This window comes from Aedes aegypti, chromosome 1 (genome assembly GCF_002204515.2).
Source record: "Aedes aegypti strain LVP_AGWG chromosome 1, AaegL5.0 Primary Assembly, whole genome shotgun sequence".
Lineage (NCBI taxonomy): Eukaryota > Metazoa > Arthropoda > Insecta > Diptera > Culicidae > Aedes > Aedes aegypti.
The window spans coordinates 93,972,404-93,997,792 of record NC_035107.1 but is presented as its reverse complement, the minus strand read 5'-3'; the positions used below and the strand labels follow the sequence as shown (position 1 = coordinate 93,997,792).

General features: G+C 40.5%; 2 protein-coding genes across 7 annotated transcripts in view; one reads left to right on the top strand and one right to left on the bottom strand.

The window, feature by feature from the left end:
- LOC5570593 (leucine-rich repeat serine/threonine-protein kinase 1) overlaps positions 1 to 23,395 on the top strand; it is a 58,981-nt gene extending 35,586 nt beyond the window's left edge. For 3 of the 6 annotated variants that reach the window (XM_021842882.1, XM_021842877.1, XM_021842891.1), the window contains 8 exons: positions 8,216 to 8,375; positions 8,435 to 8,716; positions 8,867 to 9,343; positions 9,401 to 12,340; positions 12,400 to 12,523; positions 12,579 to 13,733; positions 13,789 to 14,345; positions 21,572 to 23,395. In XM_021842882.1, coding sequence (XP_021698574.1) covers positions 8,216 to 8,375; positions 8,435 to 8,716; positions 8,867 to 9,343; positions 9,401 to 12,340; positions 12,400 to 12,523; positions 12,579 to 13,733; positions 13,789 to 14,345; positions 21,572 to 23,219 — 7,343 coding nt within the window. In that variant the 3' untranslated portion in view covers positions 23,220 to 23,395. Of the gene's footprint in view, positions 1 to 8,215; positions 8,376 to 8,434; positions 8,717 to 8,845; positions 9,344 to 9,400; positions 12,341 to 12,399; positions 12,524 to 12,578; positions 13,734 to 13,788; positions 14,346 to 21,571 lie in introns of all 6 variants that reach the window. The other 3 variants (XM_021842867.1, XM_021842858.1, XM_021842886.1) reach the window with 1 other exon arrangement.
- LOC5570592 (26S proteasome non-ATPase regulatory subunit 10) lies at positions 23,386 to 24,479 on the bottom strand. The gene is made up of 3 exons (XM_001653209.2): positions 24,235 to 24,479; positions 23,926 to 24,174; positions 23,386 to 23,743 (listed from the first exon to the last, which is right to left on the bottom strand). Exons 1-3 carry the CDS (start codon positions 24,340 to 24,342, stop codon positions 23,414 to 23,416), a joined length of 687 nt encoding a protein of 228 aa, XP_001653259.2. The 5' UTR covers positions 24,343 to 24,479; the 3' UTR covers positions 23,386 to 23,413.
- Between the last annotated feature and the right edge of the window lie 910 nt (positions 24,480 to 25,389).

Below are 25,389 nucleotides of genomic sequence, written 5' to 3'. Positions count from 1 at the left end.
TTCCAACAAGTGGACAATGCGAAAAGAGTGCTCCGAGTTCGAGAGTATCGATTTTTCTTTGGGCTGACACATCATCGCTCCGGATCGGGTCAAATCTCCTCACCTTGTCGCAGTCAGTTGGTCGTATTTTTTTTGCACACCTACACTACCCGCCAAAAGTATGGAATCTCATTGTAGCAATCGTTTTAAGTATTGCAACGACTTCCGAAAATATTAGAATCACTACAACAGCAACTTAAGCCTACCAGTTTTTTTTAATTCCTTTATTAGTCTCTTTTTAAACCTTGCATTCATTTCTTATATCTAAGTACGTGTTCAATGATGAAACTATCATCCTAATTTGGTAAAACTAAATGAAGCTTTTACCAATACTTTGTTACAACATATTACATTCCATTTGTCGTAGGTGAATTCACCGTCTTATAGGAGGAAAAAATCGCTTTTCAATAAGCTTAGCCTAACTCAACATAAACATATAAAACATTTATTGTGATAATAGAAGCTTGCAACAATTTGTATCTGAAATTATTATGTTTTACATTTTTACAATGTTTCAAAATTGGATATTTATTGTAATTAATTACTACTATACCAGGAAGGGAGCTTCAGAATCATTTTCAGAACTTTATTTTTCAGAATCCTCTGCAGAGTTTTCTTCCTGGTAGTACAACAGTTAGTTTAAGTTTTCTTACGCGCCATCCATTTTTTTTTCAATTTTCATGCAAATAATCTTACCATGGGGGGGAAGGAGGGTTGAAAAATCACGGAATTAATGGATCGCCCCAAAGTAAAGTTTTCATCTAGCATGAGTTTCATCTTAACCTCATTTGACCAATTTCTTGGAATCCCTCTTATCGTGACAAAATACTTACTTGAAGATTTCAAATAAAAAGCTTTTTGTTTATGTGGAAATATTTTAAGTTATATTTTGGAAGCATTGGGAGAAATCTTTCATTTTGCAAGTATGAAGACAAAATATCCAAACTTGTTCACAATTCAACAGTGTTAATTGCAATACTCGATGAAACAGTTACATACTTTTGGTGGATAGTGTAAATGACTTACCTATCCTAAACGCGTGGTTGGCATTGTTCAGTACAGTGGCTTGCAGGTCGAGGATACTCCGCAACAATCGCATCGGGGGCTACGTTCAAATGACTCACCTGACTCTATTATTGGCTATTCTGGGGGGATGCTTTGAAGTGCACTTTGCGTGCGGAATTGGCGCCGCTTCAGTGGAGTAATTTAATTACTCTCCATATGGCTGGCTTTTCGGTTGCAGCTTTTCTGGTTATTGACATTACTTCCATACTGGATCTGAGCATGGTTCACAGCTTGTGTTCAAGGTAGTGACCAGAATTTTTTGGGAGGTTGCGAACGATCGAGATATTTTTAGTCCATTTCTTTTAAGAAACTTTAGTTTTTGTCCCCTGGCCTTTGTTTGGTTTCTGCTTTTCTTGATTCCTGTTCAATTTCTTTTTGGTTCCTTTTAGGTCTTTTTTTGAATTATTTTTTCCAGCATTAGGTCTCTAAAGTCCTTATTTTTAAAACATCTAGTTACTTTCAGTATATAACTCTCAATTGTTTTGAAGAAATTTAATGAAGCTATACCTAAAGGAGAGTTTCGTGCAATATTTTTTGACTTCTTTCATAAATTGGTACTGAAGGCCAGGATGTCCTTCTACTTTTTTTCATATTTTTTCCGACTGTTTAGACAGGCCTGCCCAACCTTTTTGAAACGCCAGCCTTTATCTCAGAAGTAATTTGGCGCGGTGTACAGTGCGTTGAATGTATGGAGATGCGGGACAAAAATCAAAACTGGAAGATCAAGCCATTTAAGCACCTTTGTATGAAAGGAAAAGTTTTTTCTGGTGAAAAGAGCTGCAATTTGCATAAATGACATATAGTATACGCATAATCGCAAAACTGTCCTAAGCGCCAAATCCATTATTTTCCAAGAAAAACCTTGTAATTTGTACTATTATTGCTTATAATGATGTAAGAAGTAATTTGCAAATATGTCTCTTCACACTCGTAGCTGCAAAAGTGACTTATACGTCATTATGCAAAAATATCGCATATTTTTAAAATTTTCTAGTTTTTAACATAAAATTTGAATAAAATCTTGGAAACTTCATTTAAAATACATTATTTTAAACATAAACTTGCTCTGGTGTAATGTCTGGTTCAGCTTTGACCACATAGCGTTGCGAGATTTTCGGTTTTCTTATCACAAACAACTCATTTTCATACTTCAGCTGGTTAAGGAGTATACCGAAAAATAGTTGAAAATCTCGAAGAGTTGCAGGAAGTTGCAGCTGTATCTTTCAGACCTCTTAGAGGACACTCTGAGAAACATGTCTGTGAGTGATTTAGGGTGGAACTCGGTGGAACTTTTTTTGAATCGTTTACCAAAGTTACATGTTAGTATTTCATAAGTTTGATTTCATAGCCAACTCATCGTGCCTATTTCTCATATTCAAAGTTAAAATTGGTGTGCTTATCCCATAAAATATACTTTTTTAACCTTCAAACATGTTCTCTTTTAAATTTTGATTGAATGGATTGGTTTCAACATCCTCCGTACTAGTTGAAAGTAATGTTGAAAACATGCGACAATATTAAGTTTTTGTGCTACTCCGACATCTGTCACTTTCAACGCTTATTGTAGTCGTTTTAGTGCTTTATAAATCTTATGAATACACGTTTCAATAGCCGATGTTATCTATAAACACTTGTGGATACTTATTATCGCCGAATAAAATAACTTGAAATTTGATTTTTGTCTATGGAACAACGCACTGTGCGATGGGCCAAAAATGTATCTACCTTGTTCTTTTTTTTTCTAACGAATAACAAATACAAAATTTCATTATGTTAAATTGACATGATATTTGTTTTTGAACATCCTGCTAAGGATTCAGTAAGAATCCCACTCTGTATTCTATAATCTTTCTGCGAAGGGATTGTGTTCAAAATTTTGTTCATTCCAGGAATCGTTGTAAATGCTGCTCTTAATTTTGTACTAGAAACATGTTCAAGATGTTATAAGAATACTACTCAGAAATTTGCCTCAATTCCACCAACCATTTTTTGATAATCCTGCCTAGGGTTATGTGAGAATCTTGTGTGGCATTTTGATAAATACAATGCAGATTTCTCTATGATTTGTTTTTAGAATACTCCCAGAATCTCCATTCCTGATCTGGAGTCTGTGAGGTATTTGTCCAAGATTTTATATGATTTTTGTTGAGAATTCGGTCAAAAATCCACCCAGGATTATGTAGGAACTCTGACAAGAATTTAATGAAAAATTGATTGCGAGGATTCTGAGGAATCTGGCTGATGGTTTTGTAAGAATTTTGAAGAAGTTTTACATAAAATAAATAATTTATTAGGAATCAATCAACATTTGCGGTAATATTCTGTGCAAAAATTAAGCCCTTTCTCATCATATTTTATTTGGCTTGATTGAAGTTCAATTTTTCTATCAAATATTGAAGAAAATCATGGCAGAGTGTTCCTGTAATCTTTACAAATTTATTGTTATCACTAAAAAGTATAGTTTCCCACTGTGAAAAAATATGGTTATTTTTTAAAAGTTTAGTTTCTTATTATGAACCTAAAATTGATTCTCATAAGCTAGATATATGTGTACATTTTTTAACGCTTATTATTATTATCATATTATGCATTCAGGTCATTTTGAATGATTCATGAAGAAAAGCAAATTCAGAAGAATTGATTATAATACTGAACTTGAAATTCAATCTAAAGTTTAAATAATAATCCTTAAAATACTTATTTAATTATTAATGATTCGTGATTTACGACTAATCAGTCGAGTAGAAGTTTAACAATTACCGAACAACTAAACATTGCATATATTTTGCAAGTGGATTGAATGGACAAATTGACCTGAAATTTGTGAAAAAGTTACACGTCTTCTCGGTGAGAATCGAACTCACGACTCACTAGATAGAGCGCGTTACCCCTACACCACGAGAGGACTCATGGACGTAGAAGTTAACCTGAATTTGATTTCAGCTCAATAATCACGTGGTCCTCTTTCGCAAAGCGCACCTCTTTCGGAAGAATTGGATGCCCATCCAAACACAACGCTTTCTATATATATGCAATGCCTAGCCTGAGAGCGCATTATTTATAAGGTATTGAAATACCACACACTACTCGCCAACGACGTGCTGGCTGAGATATCTATAGTGCGGGCTTCCAATGGGTCGTGACGTTCTTAAACGACGATTAATTTAACAAGTATTTATCGAGCAACGGACTCATGTTCCGTAATCATGAAGAATGAGCCGTCGCATGCCTAGTTTTGGTATAAAAACAGCCTATGTCCCACAATGCGGGTACCTCCGGTGGTCATTCCTGAGTTATTTTAGTGGTTACAATAAGCCAGAGTGGTCATTAATCTATAATTGAATTAGAAGAATCACTGGGATTCAAAACCATGAATATTGAGCCGTTACATGCCTAGTTTTGGTGCTGAAACTTAGTAGTCCCATATTACGGGTTTCCTGGTGGCCATTACGGTGCTCCAAATGGACCATAATAATCATCCTTTAATCCTTTTGGCAAAATACATCCAAGCATAAAAAATCGTAAAGAATTGGACACAATTGATTTGGTTTTGGGGCACAAATCCGAATAATTTCATCGAATTGTTCAGATTGGTCACCCTCTGGAACTCCAGGAACCGGTTCAGCATGGACCATACTGGACCGATTTTTTCAAGGAATGTACTCCGGTAATTGTTTACTTATAACAAAGCAATTTTATGCCGAAATATCCAACCGAATAGTACCGATGTGAATTGCATATACAAAACTGCAATAGAAACTTACATGTTTTTAATTATGAATCGTGGTTTACGGCCAACCAGCCGAGTGGAAGTTTAACAACTACCGAAAAGCTAAACATTACATATAATTTGCAATTGGATTAAATGGACAAATTGATGTGAAGATTTGCGAAAAAGTTACACGTCTTCTCAGTGAGAATCGAACCCACGACTCCCCGATCTCTAGTTGGGGCGCGTTACCACTACGCCATGAGAGGACTCATGAACGCAGAAGTTAACCTGAATTCGATTTCAGCTCAATAATCACGTGATCCTTTTTCGCAAAGTGCACCTCTTTCGGAAGAATTAGATACTTATCCAAACACAACGCTTTCTATATATATCCAATGCCTAGCCCGAGAGCGCATTGTTTTTTAGGTATAGGAATAGCACACTACACTAGCCAGCAACTGCGCTGGCTGAGGTTTCTATTGTGTGGGCTTCCAATGGGTCGCGACGTTCTCAAACGACCGGTTACGGAACATGAGTCCGTTGCTCGATAAATATAGCGCAGTTGCTGGCTAGTGTAGTGTGCTATTCCTATACCAAAAAAACAATGCGCTCTCGGGCTAGGCATTGGATATATATATTCAATCACCAATGTTTTGATTTGGAAACTATTGTGCTCATGTGCTATCCAACATTCTAAAATTATTTTATATTTCTATTCAAAAGTAAAATTCTTATTATTAAATTGAATTGCTTAAAAGCTAACATTTGCTTCTAAAATTACAGATAAGATATTGTTCCAAAAAGCACTTGAAGTGTCTTAAATTAGTTATAAATAGGCTTAACGAGTTGGTAGGTTATACATTGACCAAAATTATTGAATTATATAATCCTTATGTAATGAATATCCTACAGGAAGAGCTATGCGCCTTTATCAACCGTATTATTGAACTAAAATTAATCATCCTACAAAACGGTAGGTAAAAATTTAAAACTAAATGTATACTTAAGATTTATTATATCTCTATAATGATCCTAGCAGATTGCTTCGATAAAAACTGGATTGTTACCTAACGTGTTTTCCATAATAGCGCACTATTAAATGTAAGTAACTCAATATTGTACAAGGCATAAATAATTATGAAGAAATATTTTCAGCTTGAAGCAAATTACAACAAAGTCGATATCAGGATTAGTGCGAAGTTTGTTTCTGCCAACACCGACAATTTAGTGGCCATTTCCCCCATGAAACCAGGAATTCGGAACAATCCGACATGTGGTCAAGTCATTAAAATACAACTGAACCACCTTTAGTGAAAATTGATATGTCGCAAGCCAGGTTTCAGATTCGCCTATATGATGGCCACCTCCACCAGTGAACCGGTATTCGGAACAACCCAGCATGTGGCAAAGTCATCCAAATGATGGTCGAACCATTTTTATTTAGACTTGGTTTGCTAAATCATGAAGTTGATTTGTCGCAAACCATGGACTCGAAATTGAAGTGGTTTCTGATTCTTTAAGTGGGATTACTTCAGTGCTCCCCGCGATGAATTCAAAATTACGGTAAATTTCTAATCGACAACCGCGGTTCCAAAAACTAGAAAAACTTTGTGATTGACCCTGATAATTTAACTGAAATTCATTGAAGAACGGATGGGAAAAAATATTTTAATATTGAAAATTTCAATAAAATTTGACATCAGACTCGCATGAATGATGATTGCATCCCGATAATACAAACACATAAAACAGGTTGTGTTTCACATGGGATGCAAAACCAACGTAAGAAGATGTTAAAAACGATTTTCCCAAACACCAGCGAATTCAAAACTGACAACTGAATATTTTGTTCAAGATTAGCGCAGCGAATTGTATAGTGTGACAGTTATGCGTAGAAATACAGTAGTGGGACAGTTATGCGTGGAAATTCATCAATGGGCAAATTGACTTGGCTTGCTTTTCATTGAGTTTCCGAACAAAGTTAATGTTTGGTAAGTGTTTTCTAAAACTATACGTAAAAATAAACTGTTTGATGAAAAAAAGTCAAAATGCACAAAAAGTAACATGGCACAATTATGCGTATAACGGCAGTGCATTAGTCCATAGGAAGAGATATCGAGATGTAGAACATCGAGATGTCGACTGTAATTTAATTATTTAATGTCATACGGATGCGCACTAAAAATCATCAAATCATTGGATGATTTTATTTTAGAGTCAGTGGATGCATCATATCTTTTAATAATCATTCAAAATGAGGATTATGATGAATTGCAGTCAAGTGAATTACAAATCATTCAATTCATGGCGGGAGATTCCGTTCAGTGTAAAGCATCGAAATCTGAATGCAATCCTGCAATAAGTTGTCCGTGAAACCTTCCAATCCTGCGAGTAGGTATTTAGCACAATAAGAAGAGATACAAAAGACGCAATGGAGGAGTACGTTATCATGATTCTAAATAATTTTGAACGGAATTTGTCGTCTTCAATTCAGGGCTATGAGTATGAGTAGTATGAGGTCAAGCAAAAAGGAATTATTATTAGGCCAATGGAATCACTCTGCAGTATAGTTCCTGTATCGAACCAAAGTCATGAAACGTAAAAATCGGACACTATTTGAGATGGTCTGTTGTATATCAATTGTTGAAAAATTTAGTTATCGCTACTAAGTCAATGCAGACGTGAATCTCCAAAACATAGAATGCCATCGAAGTCCGTCAAGAACACCTTGGTCAAAAGATGCAATTGGACTATGTATGTACAGTGGTCACACTATCATGGGTCAACCACTATTATGGGTCATTTCCATTTGAAATGCGTGTGGAACAGAGTGACTAATAATCGTGAGAAGGTGACCCATAATAATGTGGGCAGTGTATTATGTACGAAACAGGACTACAGCAACGTGCTACCTTCCTACAACGGAAGTCTGTTATTCTGTTATAGAAATAGATACACATAATCGACAGTTATTCTTCGCAGATTGAATTGATTCAATTTAAACATCAATTTCAATTCCAATTAGTGGATTCACATCCGATCCGACGATAGTTTTTTATTCACCCTAAAGTGCTCCATTCAGCAATAGCAATAACTATTCCATCGCGCTCCATCGAACTTCGATTCCCCACCGCATTTCCGTGCGTTCCATCCGTTCGAAGCAGCCAGACACGGCAGTCAACCGCAAAAACCGCATCACGCATGGGTTCATACAGTTCGTTGCAAATCATGTTTATTACACAGTAAATCGACACCTAAACCCGATCACATGTGAAATGCGTTGGAAAAACTGGAAGTAACTTAGGGGTTACGATGTTGCAACCGTCAGCTGAAATTGATCTCTCGATTCGCCTTGATCACCTGTCCTTAAATGTGTCCATATTTCATTTCCACTTGCAGATACCCGGGAGCAGATCCGAGCCCAGAAGCACAAGAATCTGCGCGAAGCGGTGGCATCTTCGGACGAGACGCTAGTTCAACTGCTGCTGGACAACATCGGTCCGGAGAGGGAGATCATCGTCAACATGGCTCCGGGAGGAGCAAACACGCTTCTTTTCATGTAGGTTTCCCGTCATTTGAATGGTTGATACCTATTCTGAGTTGTTTCCGCACTTGTAGAGCTTCCCAGAACGGGTCCGAGCGCATCGTTCAACTTCTGTTGGATGCAGGGGCGGATGGAAGGGCACATGCTGTGACGCGTTATTCTCCGCTCTATACGGCGGTTCATAACGGACATAAGAAAGTTGCGTCGATGCTGCTGGAACGATTTCCGGAATTGGTCCAGCAGTTGACGGTGGAGCGATGGTTACCATTCCATGCAGCTTGTATCAACGGGCACTGCTCGGTGGTTGAGTTGCTCATCCGGAATCAATATCCGGAGGAGTTGATGAGTTCGTTCAGGTAAGAACTCTATAAAGTCAAGATGCCATTTCATGAACATCTATCAAATTGGTTTTCTTTTGTTCAATTGGTTCCTTCATCCCATCCTCATTTGCTAATCAAACCTTGTTGTCCTTGCTAACCAAGTAGAATCAAATCACCCCTTTCCAGAGATCCTAGCGGAGAGCTCGAGTGGCGTTTGGCCTTCGATCCGAATACCCAGGATGTCACCGGTCAAACAGCCCTGTATGTTAGTTGCCTTTTGGGGAATCGGCAGTTGGTTGAATTGCTGTTGAACTGGAAGGTCAAGTGTGTGAGGTATTCGCTGGAAGATGATGGTGGAGGAGGAGCACGGGAAGCAATCACTCCGTCTAGTAATCCGCTGAGTCCTTCCAACCGGAGGATATCGTTCGGCATTCAATCGATCATGTCTCGATTGAGTCTGGGGCGTGATCAAGGTGAAGATCGAGATGAAAACACAGAGCTGCGATGTCCTTTGGATCTGAATATCTTGTGTGGAGCGGCTCGTGAGACCGCTTTACTGGCAGCAGTACGTGGAGGTTTCCTGGATGTAGTTACGCTTCTGTTGCAGAACGGCGCGGATCCCAATGTGGTGGCGAGGGCCGTTGAAGACCAGAATGATCCCAAGTGAGTAGAAGCTGTCTAGTAAGTTTGTTTCATTTCATATAATGTTTGCTCTTCTAGGGCTTCGGATGAAATCTACGGATTTTCTAACGTTCCCCTGGCGGAAGCTACTCGTCAGAAATCCTTAGCTATGGTTGATCTACTTCTCAAATATGGTGCCAAAGATGATCAATCGATAGCACTGGGTATCGCTATTCAAAACGCAGATGAACAAATCGTCTGCAGACTGTTGTCTATCAAAGCACATGCCGACCCGGACTATAAGATCAACAAGAAGGCCTTTGCCCAGGAGGCAGAATATAGCGCCTTTCCACTAGTCGGAAGTTTCACTTACAGTTCCTTATTTCCCAGTACTGCTACCATGATCAATTGGCATAGCAATAATTATCGTCTTGCGCTTATTAAAATGCCCTGGCTTAGCGAAGCCGTTCTCCAGTGTAATCCAAAGTTGAAAGGTCATCCTCGTTGTTACCAGCTATCTCTAGGAGCCCTCACTCGCATTGACATCTCTCACAATTCCCTTGCGCATCTTCCACCCGAAATCTTCTCTCTAGGTAGCCTCCGCTACCTAAACGCAGCACAGAACAAAATTGAACGCATTCCCCTGCCAGAAGACATCGACGCCTGCTCGACGTATCAACCCCAAAAACGTCGCACCTCCAAAACCTTACCACCCGAATACAACTGCCCAGTGCTGGAAGAACTCTACTTACAAGACAACCGACTCGAGTACATTCCTCCTCGACTCTTCCTTCTTCCCAGTCTGAGCATCCTGGATGTCTCCAACAACAAACTCCAAGAACTTCCGTTCGAGCTGTGGAAGTCTCCGAAACTGAAGGAGTTCAACGTCGCTTTCAACTTCCTCAAAGATCTCCCATCGCTACCAAACATTGCCGATCTGGGTACCGACGCTACAGAACCCCCTTCCCCAGTGACGGAAGCATGTCTCTTCCACGCGTATTCCTATGAAGACAATAGCGATTCCCTCACCCGAAATCGCCACGTTGCCAGCTTGGAACTCGTCAAGCATCACATCTGGTCAAAGTCCCTCGAAGTAACCGATCAGGAGCTGCGCCTCCCAGATTCCAAAAACGATCACACCGTTTCGCAGCTAAGCAGCCTCAACCTTGCCAACAATCTTTTCACCAGTATTCCGCTTGCCCTACCCTGTCTTGCCGTGAACCTTACTCGCCTCAACATGTCCTACAACAGCCTTCGCTCGATGGGACACGTTACCAGCTATCCGGCGTCTCTCAAACAACTGGATCTGGGTCACAACGAAATTAGTTGCTGGCCAAGCTTGCCACGGATCGCTGCTTCCGATCCGCACCTGATGTGCTACAACCCGCAAGAACCAAAGAAGAACTCCTCCAAAAACTCCGTTGCCAGCTCGGGAAGCTCCAGTACGCCGTATTCCAACGAGGTTACCGTTGTAAAGTCGTCCTCCAGTTCCAACAACATAACGTCGCTGAGGACGGCAGTTCTCAAGAGCGTTTGCGTCCATCGGCGTCACCTCCGGTTGGAATCCTTGCGAACGTTGGTATTGGCTGATAACTCGTTGACGCGAATCCAGCTATCTACGGACGATGTGACAACGCTCGGCGAATCGGAAGATGCGGAATGGAGCTTGATTGGGGTGGCCAAGTCGCGGTTGATATTCCCGAACTTGTCCATGTTGGACATCAGTAACAACTCGTTGAAGGAGATTCCACCATCGATTCATGAGCTGACCAACCTGAGCGTGTTGAACATCAGCGGGAACATGGATATAACGGAGTTACCGCCGCACATGGGTTTGTTGTCAAGGCTGTGGAATCTGAATACGAGGGGTTGTTCGTTGCAGGATCCGCTGAGATCGATGATCGAGAGTAAGAAGTACAAGACGATGGATATCATTGGGTATTTGAAGTCGGTGTATGAGGACGCTCGGCCTTACGCGAGGATGAAACTGATGGTTGTGGGGGTTCAGGGAATTGGGAAGACAAGCCTGCTGGACCAGTTGAGGAGTGAGGGTCCGACGAGAAACAAGAAGCAGGTAGATCACTGGGCAAAACGAATGGGGCATAAGAATATCAACACGAAGACTAGTCGGGGGATCAACATGTCTACGGTTGGAGTGGATATTGGTGATTGGATCTGTGAGAAGAAAATCAGAGGGCATTCGACGCATGGACCGGTGGTGTTCAGGACTTGGGATTTCGGAGGGCAAAAAGAGTACTACGCTACACATCAATACTTCCTGTCGAAGCGAAGTCTGTATCTGGTGTTGTGGAGGATCATCGATGGGCGTAAGGGATTGGCGGAAGTTTTGCAGTGGCTGGGTAATATCCAGGCGCGAGCTCCGAACTCTCCGGTTATTATTGTGGGGACACATTACGACGCAGTTGGAGAGACATTGCCAGCGAAGAAGGCGGAAGAGCTGCAGCAGATCATTAGAGACCGGTTCATAGCGGTGTCCGACGCGGAGAAAATTGGACTGCCGAGGGTTTTGGACTCCATCGAAGTCAGCTGTAGAACTGGCCACAATATCAAACTGTTGGCGAATCTGATCTACGATACGGCGTTTTCGTTGCGACCTCCGGGTTGCAAAGAGCCTCTTCTGTATCAACGAGTTCCAGCGAGCTACTTGGCACTGGAAGATGTTGTAGGTGCCATATCCTCATCACTGAGGCAGTTCGGAGCAGATCCGGTGCTGGATGCCGATCGGTATCGATCGATGGTGACTCAGGAGATGCAACTTCGGGGGTTCAAGGGTTTCCGCGATTGGTCCGAGTTGAACCAAGCTACCATGTTTCTCCACGACAATGGCGTTCTTCTGCACTATGACGATGCGACGTTGCGCGATTTGTACTTCTTGGATCCGCAGTGGCTGTGCGATATGTTGGCACACGTGGTTACCGTCCGGGAGATCAACCCGTTCGCTAGGACCGGGGTTATGAAGATGGACGACTTGCAGCATGTGTTCAAGAGTTCTTGCCTGGGGAGCAGCGATAACCGAGGGTAAGTTCTGATTAAGCGTTCATAGGATGAGTGAATTGACTGTTTCGGGTTTGTTACAGGTACATTGTCAGTTTGTTGAACAAATTCGAAGTCGCCTTATCGTGGGATGCGAGAACCCTACTTATTCCATCACTTCTTCCTTTGGAAGAAGACAGCACAGCAGATAGGGTAGTTACCGTTAAGGTAAGCTTCACTCAAATGACCTTGAGACAGTCCTGATTCATTTCTTGTCTTGCAGATCGCAACACGTTCCAAGGGATGGGTTATGCGAACGCGTCGCAATCCGCTGAACACCAATTTACCGACCTACGAGCCGGTCACATCCGAACCACAGACGCCAACCCTGAACAACGCCTGCGATATCCAAACTCTACCCCGTCACGAACAAACCATTTCTCGCCTGCTTCTGATGTCTTACTTCCCATCCGGCTTCTGGTCCCGACTCATAACTCGGGTTCTGGCTGACGATCAGGTCATCGAAGCGATCCGGTCCCTCTATCCCCTTCCCAAGGACGTCTCATCCGACCCGGACATCAACCAAGTGCTGAACATGTCGTCGCACTGGGCAGTCTGGCAAACGGGTCTAGCCCTGTACTACGGATCAACGCTGGTGTTCAAAATGAGGGAGATCTCCGTGACCTGCCCGACCTCGCCTTATCGCAACCCGATGAACCGCTTCAAACTGAAACAGGACGGAATCTGGTGCGATATTGATCTCACTTCGACTTCGATCTTGGAGATATATTTCCCATTCAATGCGTTGAAGATACGGAAACTGGACGAAGTCGGAGCGGAACTGGCCTCGGTGGAAATCGAAGTCAATGTACGGTGCCTGACGCAGCTTTTGGCACTCAGTGTAGATCACATCGATTTGCTGCTGGAAGACTGGTACCCTACGTTGGGTACTCGGTTTGTGCATACCTCGGAAGGTCGCTTCTTGGTGACCAGGTTGGTTCCATGCCCGAAATGCCTGCGTGATTGCGAGGACCGACACGTTCCGAATTTTCCTTCGCAAGTGAAGTCAAGTTCCGGAGTGATGGGCACTCAACGACCCATGATGCACAAACGGCTGAGTGTCGACAGGAGGCAGGAGTTCGGGGAGTCCAGTGGGTTGAACGAGTTGCCGGGTATATTGAACGACTTGGTTCCTTCGCGTAAGTCACAGGACTCGGTTGGGTGGTCCGATTGTGATTCTGGGGTAGGGCAGGAATCGGCCGATAGCTCGCGGGCTACTTCCATCGAAGGCCATCCCCTTGTGAACGCAGGGGATATGCCAGGGCCTCCAAGCTACTCGTGGATGGTGGAAGAATGCATTCTGGCTGCGTACGATAAGAAATCGGTGGCCTGTCCGATCCATGGGGAGATCGATCTGAGCCGGATCACTCCGGATGTGGTAAGTTGTAAGCAAGTCAGTATTGAACAACTTTCTAAATGTACATTTTCCGTAGAATTTCCTGGATCTCTCGGAGAACTACGTGATCAAGTCAGGTGATATCACTCGAGGGCCACTTCTAGGACGTGGAGCGTTCGGCTTTGTGTTCAAAGCAACGTGCAAGACCCGCGGTTCTAAGACCATTATCCCGGTAGCGATGAAGATGCTGCAACCGGTCGCACCGGGTCCGCGAGCTCGTCAAAGTGCCATCATAGCGTACAAAGCTGCCCTCGGAAAGTGGGAACGCGATCCGTTGCAGCACTCGTGCAAGGCTTACTGTACAGCGCGGCAGGAGTTGGCCGTTCTTCTGACGCTACGCCATCCGAACATCGTTCCGTTGATTGGAGTCTGTACGCAACCGTTGGCGCTGGTGCTGGACTTGGCTCCGAAGGGGGCGCTGGATGCCGTGCTGCGCCACTTTCGTCGAAGTGGCGCTCGCATCGGTCCGTACTGTTTCCAATCGCTGGTTCTCCAGGCAGCCAAGGCCATGGAATATCTGCACCGGAGGAGGGTAATCTACCGTGATCTCAAGGCGGAAAACATCTTGGTGTGGGAGTTTCCCGAACCTCATGCGTAAGTATTGCTGGATAGCAGACTAGCCCAACATATATGAAATTGTGAAATCAAAATCTTGCATCTATGATAGTAACATTGCTTCCTGAACATTATAAGTCAATTGGTTCACGGGGTCTCCGCTAATGGTTCAAAGTGGGGTTTAGGTTTGTATGAACAGCAAATTGCTGAAATATATGGCGATAAGCATCAGTTTAATGTTTTCACACCTAGATGGCTCTGTTACATGTGGATTTATTTTTAAAAGTTGAAAATTCTTGAAATTAGAAAGCGATTAGCAAAACAGATTCACAAATTACTCCACGATTTCATCGATTTACATCAAAATCTTACGAGAATCGTCTAGGATTTGCACTCAGATTCTGCAGCTATTTCCAAGGCATAGTGTGATATTTTATATATAATTATCGCAGCAGTAATTCTGAAAATTCTTGCAAGACTTTTTACAATGGTAGTTTTATTAGAGATCCTTGTTTAAGTTCATCAACCTTGCAGGAGTTCATTAGGTAGTTTTTAAGGTCTTTCGTCAGAGATAACGCAAGGATATTCCTCAAAAATACTTGTAAAATAGTTGAAAATTTATCCCAGAAACTATGAAGGAATAATACTTCCTGTTAAAAATCTTCAGAATGTTTAGAGATAACTTAAGAAGGGCCTAATTGAATTTATGAAAGTATACTAATCGAAAATCTCGGAAATTCGTGAAAAGTTCATTAATTGAATTTCTGGTGGAGGTTATACCTTGACCTTGACATTTTGAAGCAAATTCTTAGATTAGCCCTCTGAGGAATGTCGGGTTGGGTTTTCTACGAAGTTTTCTAGGATTTTTTTTATATTTTTGAATTACTTTTAGAGTTTTGCCTAATTTTCTGTGGCCTCGTTTTCTTGTTTTTGGTTCCTGATTGAAATCATTTTGATCTCGTTTTTCATCAACATTTATGAGCAGGTCTATTTTTAGAGACTTGATCACTTATTCAATGTAAGTTTCTTAGAAGACTCTATGTCAAATAGAAGCTCTCTGGCTTTTTTTTAAGCAAAATGGACTCCAAAGTCGTCTCTGCAGTGCACTTTAGTGAAAAAAATTTGACTGCAGTGATTCAAACGAATTTATTCCATAGTTCACATCTTCTTTGAAGAAAAGCTACACACATTTTGAAACTCTTCCAGAAATTCATCTTAAGATTCTTCCAGGAATTCGTCCTCAATATCCTCTAGTGATTTTTCAAGGGATGCTTAGAAGAAGTTTCTGCAAGTAGTATCTTGCTAATACCTCTCCAGTAATTTCCACAGCGATTACTTCAAGGATGCTTCAACGAATGTTCATGCATTTTCTCAGCATTTCTTCCATAGTTTCCTATATTGATTCCTCCAGTATTTACACCACTAGAATATCTACCAAATAAATTAACAGGAATTCTTCCTAAAAATGAGATAGACGGCATAAACCATTGAAACACCAGGCATAGAACATATTTGACGTTTTAATTGTTCCTAAGACTGCATTGCCGAAACAATCCTGAAGTCCGAAGTTTTGTTTAAGTTAAGGCGCAGCCATATATAGCAGCCATTTTTACAGAAATTCTTTCAAGAATCCTAACATTTGTTTTTCCAGGAATTACTCCATGAATTCTTCCAGGAGTTATTCAAATGCATCTATTGGGGTCTCTTCTGTGAATTTCGATGAAGGTATCCACATGAAATTTCTAGAGAAATTTCCTTCACAGATTTCTCTGAAGCGGTTATCCATCATTTTATCCAAAGATTACTCCTGCAGTCTCTGCCAAAGATTTCTCAACAAAATTGACCATGTGTTCTTCCCTAGTTCATACTGGTGTAAAGGTATCGTTGAGGAAAATCTTGTTGAAATCTTTATTATATGATTATGATTTCTTTATCATGAATGATAACTTTAAAAGGAATGGTATTAAATCTCCTGAGTGTTTTTCAAGATATGCTTAGGGGTCATTCAAAAATGACGTCCATCATTTGGGGGAGCGAGGGGTCTATGAAACTGTGACAGGGCATGTACAGTATTGGACAAAACATTTGCAACTTTTTCGATTTTCCATACTAAATGACCAACTTTGATAAGCTAGATCTCAGTTATTTATGGACCGATTTGGATGAAACTTTCACAGAACATCAGATATAACTTGAATTGTAACATATATTTTTGAATAATTTTTCCAATCACGAGTTCAAAAGTAATAACGGTTTGACTAAAGTTTAATTTTCGACGAAAAATTCAAAACTTTTTATCTCAAAATCTAATAGCCCTACACAAAAACTGTCTTCAGCAAACTTAATCATCTCGTCAAAATCTACAACTTTGCTGAAGATACCATGAAGCTATTCCTTCAATATGTTTAGTTATGTCAATTATAAAAAATCGTCAAAAAGTTCACTTTAGTCAAAGCGTTACTGCTTTTCAACTTGTGATTGGAAAAATCACTCAAAACTATATGCTTAAATTCAAGTTATGTCTGATATTCTGTGAAATTTTCATTCAAATCAGTCCATAAATAACTGAGATATAGTTTATCAAAGTTGGTCATTTTGTATGGAAAATCGAAAAAGTTGCAAATGTTTTGTCCAATACTGTATAAGGTATTGGAAAAAGCGTGACAGAGGGGGGGGGGGGGGGGAGTTGGGTCTAGAAATCCCGAGAAACGATGGACGTCATATTTGAATCTTCCCTTAGAGAAATTACTTGTTGAATACTTGAGGAGGTCTTGAACAAAAAACTTGGAAGAAATCCTAGGCTAAATCTCTGTAGTAATTTCTAGAAGCATCCTTGGGAATTGGAATTTCAAGTTTAATACTTTTAGCATTAAAAAAAAATAATAAATTTAGGTCATACAAGAACCCGAAGATAAGAGCTTTTTATTAGAATTTTTCAAAAAATCCGGCCAGGAATTTCTCTATGAATACTTTTATTTATTTTCTAATTTGCGATCTATATTACTTATGACATTATGACAAGTGTTACTGTATGTATTTTTCCATTTTTTTTCTCGAGAATCTCATTAGAAGCTAAATCAGCTAGATGCTTAAAGTTTCCTTCAGGCAGGGATAAGGTGCGACTCAAATCTCTTTCAGTACTACACGAAAGAGCACCCTAAATTCGAAAGAGCAATGTGCTTTGGGCTGCGTCGTATCGAGTTGTCTCATTTTCACTCTTAGCGTTTTGTACACGCTTACAAAAAACACTTGAATTCATTTTATTGATACGTGGCTGTCAAAACTCTTAAACACGATGAACATAATGCATCAAAACCTTATGTTTCTAAATTTTCTAGAGTGATTTTTTGTGCTTTTAGGAAAGAGACTGAAAGAGTAAAGATTGTGCTTTGTTTTGTCTCGCACAAAAAACAATTGTCTCCTACACCTTGATTTGAGTTTACTCGCAAAGAATGGGAGACGCACAACTAATTTCTGAATCGCACGCATGTTTATGGCACAGCACTGAGCTTTCAGACATTTCCTGCCTTCAGCTATATCTCAGAAGATTTAAAACTCTCTTTCCAACGGTAGCTTCTGAGCTCCATTTACGAACGTGAGAAAAAACGAATCAGATAAAAACTACCTGTACAATAGTTACTAAGATATGGTTTCATACTCATCAGATTAACCCAATAGTCAATCAACAGTTACAACAGTAAAACTATCGATAATCAATTACTACTGAGAAACTATTAAAAAAATAACTGGTTTCGAAAAAAAAATCATTTGCAACATGATTTGCTTGAGCACGTGGCGGGTTAGCGAACTTCTTGTGGAAATCCTCCATGTATTTCGTTCAAGATACCTTTAAAAATCCAACATGCTTTTTTTTAAAGTTTACTTCAGAGTTGATTTTTCAGCAATTGCTCCAAAGATTTTCCTACAAATTTTGCACGAAAAGTCTGCAAAAGAATGAGTTTGTGAAGTGATTTTTCGATAAATTCGGCTAGGATTTTGTCTGAGATTTCCGTTAAGGACATTTTTATGTATTCAAGCAGTAGTTTCTTCATCGATGTCTCAACTGATTTCTTAAGATTTTCCCAAAATTGTCGTTCAGATTTCTTCAGGAAGACCGCCTGAAAATCATTGTTTTTATTAATCTTAATTTGAGTGGCTTTTCGCCCTTGCCGAGTTTGCCACTAATCATTGAAAAATTGAACAGGGAAGTATTCAACCAGAACTACTTCTTTAAAATTGTTAAAATGTTTCTTGAAAATTGCTTTTAAACATATGTGAGGCATTTCTTAAACAATTCCTCTGATGAAACTGCTGTAAAATTCCTGATAATCAATCAAATTCCTGGAAAAAATATCCAGAAAACATCGAACGCAATCCCGGAAGTAATTTTTATAGGAAGAATCTGAATAAATGCTGTTGTATTCGCTGGTGTTCACAATTCGTTATATAATCGATATGAAAATGGCTAGATGAAGAACTAGAATAACCAGCGTGGGAACTTCTTGAGGAATTAATGTATCGAAAAATCATTTAACGTTTAACAAAAACCCCTCGGGAATTTTGTTGTTAGAACTGTAGAAATCTTTGGAAAATCTGCTAGAGTGATTACTTGAGAAATCGGTGGAAGAATTGGTAGAATCTCTGCATAAATCCTGGAATAGCACATATTTCGTATAACTTATGAATCTCGCCCTTAAAGCGATTGGTAATCGTGTGTGTAGTTCCTTGTGTCTGTTTTCTGCTTTTCTGCATTCTTCAAATGAATGAACCAGGATGAAAACTATCACAAAATCTGTACGAATTCCAAGACGAGCTTGTTGGCCTTATCTAGGGTATTTTCTGGAGGGATACCTGAAAAAGCTGCTGTAAGTATTCCACGAGAAATTTTATGAGAAATCACTAAAAGAATTCCTGAGTCTGAACATGAACTCTTGGAGAATAATCGCGTGAGAGTCACTGAAGATTTCTCTGCATCCTTTAGAATTTTGCACCGGGAATAACTGCAAGGAGAAAAAAGAAAATAGTGACTCTAGAAACCACATTGATAGAAAAAGAGACATAAAAGACCTAACATTAAAAATCGAAACTCTTTAGAGACTTGCATTAAAATAGATATTTAGTCTCTAAAAGCAAACTTTCTACCAGCCCTGCTAAGTATCGAAAATCTTGGAGGAGTCCCTTGGGAAGTCCATTAAATAATCACTGAACTCATAAATCTCAGCGCTAATCGGAAGAATCTTAGGACTAATACCTGAAGGTAACTTTTAGTAGGTATCTAAATTACATTAAAATACATTTTCTGGTAAAAATCATGAAAATTTTGATCCCCACAGATGTTTTTGGAAATAACCTCTGACAGATTGTCGGATTTTCTGAGGAATCATAATTTAAACTTAAGAGTATCTCCTGATCTCTACTTCAGATCTGGGAGCAGATCTCTTGATAGATTTCCTTGGTCACTATTTCAATGCAAGTCTGTATAAACTCTATGTTTTCATTGAAAGATTTCCAAAATCTCTTCTTTTAACTATAATGATCTCTAAGGTCACTATTCTTCGTTTCTTCCATGTAGTGAATCCTGATGCAATAGTCTAGTAGCTCCACAGAAAACTTACGCGATTATTCTACAGATATTTCTTACAATAGTTTACGAGGGAAGTATTTTAGACAATTCTCCAGACATTTCTTCTGGAATAGTTCCAGGGATACTTCAAGCATCCTTCCAGAAATTCTTCTAGAAATTCCTTTTAGAAATTAGAAAATCTAACGTAATTATTGCCATTAATTTTAACAAAGATTACTCTGAAAATTTAGAACCAAATCTTCCCCCGACTTCAGTAGTTACTATAGCAAACTCTTTAAAAAAATATCAAAGGTTTACTCGAGTTCTTTTTGAAGAAATTCGTTAAGGGATTTTCTAGGAAACCCCACATGAATTCCTCCAGGAGTTTATACGCCGATTTTTAAAGTTATTGAATTCATGCATAGTTTTTCTCTGAAATTACTTTAAAATTCCTCCAACGATCATTCCAGGAAATCCATTGAGAACTCTACCAGGACGTTCTCAATAAATTCCAGAAACTTTTCCAAGAATTTGTTGAAGAGATTTCTCAAGTAAAATCTCCATGGATTCTTGAATAACGCATCTAACGTGTCACATCTATGAAAACTACAGTCAATATTTTGATTATTCTGACACACATATTTGTAAGGAATTTTGTTCTATGTATTTCACAGAAATCCTTCAGAAGAAGCATTCTTTGAAGAAAATGAAGAGAGATTAGATTGATAGATTAGATATTTTTTATGCACATAATTATCTTATCTATTTCCAACCAAGACAACCAACTAGCAATTTTCAGGAAAATACACCAAAACATCTTGAGGAGTTAATGAGTTTTAGTGAGCAGAAGTATCATTAGAGATTACTGTAGGGTTTTCCAGAAATTTCTTCAATAATCTCTAAGAAAAACTTTCTGTCATGGGGTAGAACACTCATGGATATTGGTATTAAAATCGATTAATGTCCATCAATATCCGTTATATCTATAGACAACTGCAACTGCCTTAATCTTTCTAATCGAATTATTCGAAAGATCCTTGGGAAATTTCTCAAATAATTTCTGAAGTACATCTTTAAGGAATCCTATGAGTAATCTCTGGAATTACTGAATGTATCCTTAGAAATATTCCTGTTTATAATCCTAAAGAAACCCTGAACAACGATACTAAGAAATCAATGGAGGCGTTTCTGGAGAAATAACTGCTCGAGTTCTTGGAGGAATCCTAATTGGAAATTTTGATCGAAATCCTTGGAAATCACTAGGTGGAGGAATTACGCTCGAATTTGTGAAAGAATCTTTGGAGAAATTCTTGAAGAAATTCATTATCGAACCTCTGGAGTAATTGATGGGGTTATCCTTAAACAAACTCCAGGTTAAATTCTTGAAGATACCTTGAACGAAATTCGTAAGGAATTTACGTTGTAATTTAAGAAGGCCGTTAAATACATCTTCGGGGTAATGTTTGAAGTATATTTTGGACAAATACTTTAAAAAGCTTCTGACGAAAATCCGGTTGTGTTTTGATAAATTGCGTATACTAATACTTGATTTAATACTTCCGAGGAGTTGTGTGAAGAACTTAAACTATCATTCAAAGGTGAAAGGTTTTAATTTCCAGACTTTTCATATGTTGCATATAAGATTGGGGTCTATCTGATGAAATCATGCAAAACTGACTCGCTGTCTCTCTCTCTTTTCCAGTGACGACCACCCGTCGAACGCGGTGCACATCAAGGTGGCGGATTACGGCATCAGTCGGATCACGCTGCCGTCCGGTTCCAAGGGCTTCGGGGGTACCGAAGGCTTCATGGCGCCGGAAATCATGCGTCACAACGGCGAGGAGGAATACACCGAGAAGGTGGACTGCTTCTCGTTCGGGATGTTCCTGTACGAGCTGATCGCGCTGCGGCAACCGTTTGAGGGTCACGAAGCGGTCAAGGAGTGCATACTGGAGGGTGGGAGACCGGTTTTAACACAGCGGGAGACTCATTTTCCGTCGTATTGCTTGGATTTGATGGTTCTGTGCTGGGATCAGCAGCCGAAGGTGCGACCTTCGGCCAGTCAGATTGTGTCCATCGCTAGTGCACCAGAGTTTACGCATCTGATAGATATAATCTCGCTGAGTCATCCGGGGAATACCATGGACGGAATTGCTTGTCCGATTGCCAGCGTGGACGATGAAACGGTTATCTCCGGGCATGAATTGTGGTTGCCTTGCTCCAATTCACGGATCGATATTCTGCATGGGTCAATCAAGGGATGGCAGCAGTATCATCGGATAATGTGTCCTCAGATTGGGACGCCGGTGAAATCGGCCAATGGAAGCGGGTATCACTCGCAACCAACGACTCCTCATCAGGTGAAGCAGATCAAGTTGATGGTAGCGTGTATTGTAGAGAAGGCCGTTTGGATTGGAGATGCTGAAGGTAACATCTACGCATTCAACGCTTCGGATTGTGTTCACCAGTTCTCATATGCGCTGGAACCTGCCCAACCGTGTCCGGTAGTGGCGTTAGTCTACCTGAAAAAGTTTAGTAGAGTTGCTGCAGGCTTGGAGAACGGTCGCATGTTCCTATTGGACTCGACCCTAACGCCGAGCACTTCCGTATCGGCTGAGGGCAGTTTTGTGTTATCTGAACTTGGGTCCGGAGAACGATTGTACAGTGCTTGTCCGCTCTGGAAGAACGACTCCGAATGCGAACTTTGGTGTGGCGAAACGGACGGGGCGATGAACGTGTTCTCGCTGAAAAACACCCACGTTTCTGGTCAGCATCACTTGACTCACTTCCAAACGCCGCTTCCTACTCGAGGACTAACGGTGGCCCTGTTGTGCGCCTCGGATGACTGGGTCTACTCGTACGTTGCTCCAGGTTGTATCTTGTACCAGTGGCGATCCACGGGCAAGCAAATCGAAAACCGGCTGGACTGCTCGAAACTGGTCCCGTGCTCGGAAAGTCTCAAGAGCATCGCCATCGACGAGCATCTCAGCCCAGGCAAATGCCAAATATCCGCGATGGCTGCCCTGAACGGAGAACTGTACGTCGGAACCACGTGGGGTTGTATCATCATCATTGAGAAGCAAACCCTCCGGCCGATCACGATATTCCGTCCATTCGAGGAGGATGTTCGCTGTATCGTCCCGCTGTACGGTGGTCCGACTCCGATGCTGGTCACCATTGGGCGCGGTTATCGATCCTTGATCGATCGCTACACAGACGTGACCACGGGCCATGTGACTACGCCCTCGGCGGGTGCTCCGGATAAGCGCTTGAAGGAGTCGTTGCTGAAGGATCGATCCAACAACATGCACGCCTTGATCTGGACCGCCGAACACTGGACACCGATTTAGGGATTTTCGCGTTTTTTTCGAGTAGGTGTTTCGAATTGTTCTGTGATTTATGCGAATTAAAAGAAATAGCTTTTAAGTCTTCAAATGTTTCCGATGTTCGTAATTTAAAATTCCTTTTCAAAGACGTGTTTTTGAATGATAAGAGATGGAATAAAACCCAAAAGAATTATATCGCACGAAAACCCGTTCCAATTTTATTCATCAGAAATTCCAAGCTTGTTCTTCAAGTTCCTTTTCAGTCCTGGTTTGGCCAGATCCAGAGGTGTCTTTTTCTCCTTATTCTGAATCGTACCGGAAGCTCCATGCTCGACCAATAGCATGGCACAAGCGCTCTGTTCGTCTTCACAAGCCAAATGCAGCGCCGTATTTCCTTCCGCATTCTGAACATTCACCTCGGCCTTATGGTCGAGCAAATACTTGAGGATTTCGGCCCGGCCTTGCGATGCCACACGGTGCAGCGATGTGTCGTGTCGGTTGTCCGTTACGTTGATGTCCGCGCCTTGTTCCAGCAGGAACTTTACGATCTATAAATCAAACTATATATTAGAAATTCAATCTCTTATTACAAATTCTTATTCGTTAAGTGCTGTGCTTTCACATCAAAATGGTAAAAATATGCGATGCAGTTTCCAATTAATTTTTGTCATCAAATTCAAAGAGCAGTGCCATCCACGAATATGAATTTCTGTACGCCCCCCTAACCAACCTCGAAATGCCCCTTGGAGCAGGCATACTGCAGCGCGGAATGTCCCTGCCAGTTCTTGTGGTTTACGTTAGCTCCTCTGGCCACCAGCATCCGAACGGTGCTCAGATGGCCTCCCAGAGTGGCCAAAACCAGCGGTGTAGCATTGGTATCATCGGTTGCCTCCAACTGCTCCGGTGTCCTTTTCAGAAGCTCCTCCACCAGCAAATCGCGCCCTCCCAGGGCAGCCCAGTGAAGCAGGAAGCGTTCATTCTGAAGGGGATGTGAAAGTAACTACAACTGACGGTATATTCGTTAAACTCATAAACTCACCGTATCTTTTTTGGTGATGAGCGATGGATCTTTGGAGATCATTTCCTCCAGGACCTGATAATCTTGTTGGGCAAGATCGTACATCGTCATTTCCTTAACTTTTGCCATTTTCTTTGGTGAACACTGAATGCTTGCTTAATTTAATTTATTCGAACTCAAGTCTTTCTCGACCTTCTCGACACAGCCAACCGTTTCCTGAGAATGATTTGTAACTTTTGTTGTGATGCCGAAGCTGCAGTTAAATTAAATTGAGGTTATGCACAAAATATTTACCTGCGGCGCTAGGTAAACAGAAACAGAAAACTGCATTAATTTTTGACAGCATAAAAGTTAGCGGAACCAACGGAACAAATTTCAAGCCAACTTTAGAACAAATTTATTAATTCAGTTCGGAACCGAACCAGCCCTGTGGTGAGTTGGTGAAATGTTTTCAAAAATCTCACCATGATGGAGACGCACGATACTTCTGATATGGTGTTAAATCCTAAACATGCCCATTTCCTCTTAGCATCCCTTGATAGCACAGCGGAACAAAATCGTATCCTTAACATTTTCGAGGATCGAATTATGTGTCTTCAGTAAATTTGGGGTTGAATCCATTGCCCCATTGCCATTTTTAGAAATGTTCCAGCATGTCATATTTTTGGGCTACAGCTCGTAAAGTTGTAGAAAATATAGGTTTCATTGGTGTTTAACTGAAATTTGAAGTATGGTACCGTGGGGCAAGTGGGTAATGGTATTCGCATAGTTGAGATTCTTCCAATTCTAGAGACTTCAAATTGAAACAAATGAGGTTGTGTATATTTTTTAGCTTGACTCCCACCATATATAAGCAGCATGCCAAAATTGATTTTTATGAAAAATTGAAGAAAAAAATACAGAAAAAGTTTTTGAAAAATGTCTCCTTACTTTTCACTTGACCCAATAGTGGGGCAAGTGAAAAGTTTACCGTTTTAAACAATAAATTCAAAAACAAACAGTTATATTCACGATTCCTATTAGCTTTAACACCTGTTAAGGCTTCCCAATGAACAATAACATAAGTAACATGTAAACAAAGAAAATGTTATTCTTTTCACTTCAATTTTCTTCTGTTCAGTTATGTTAGTTGAAATGATTTGACAACATTATAACTGTAACATTTTCAATGTTAGT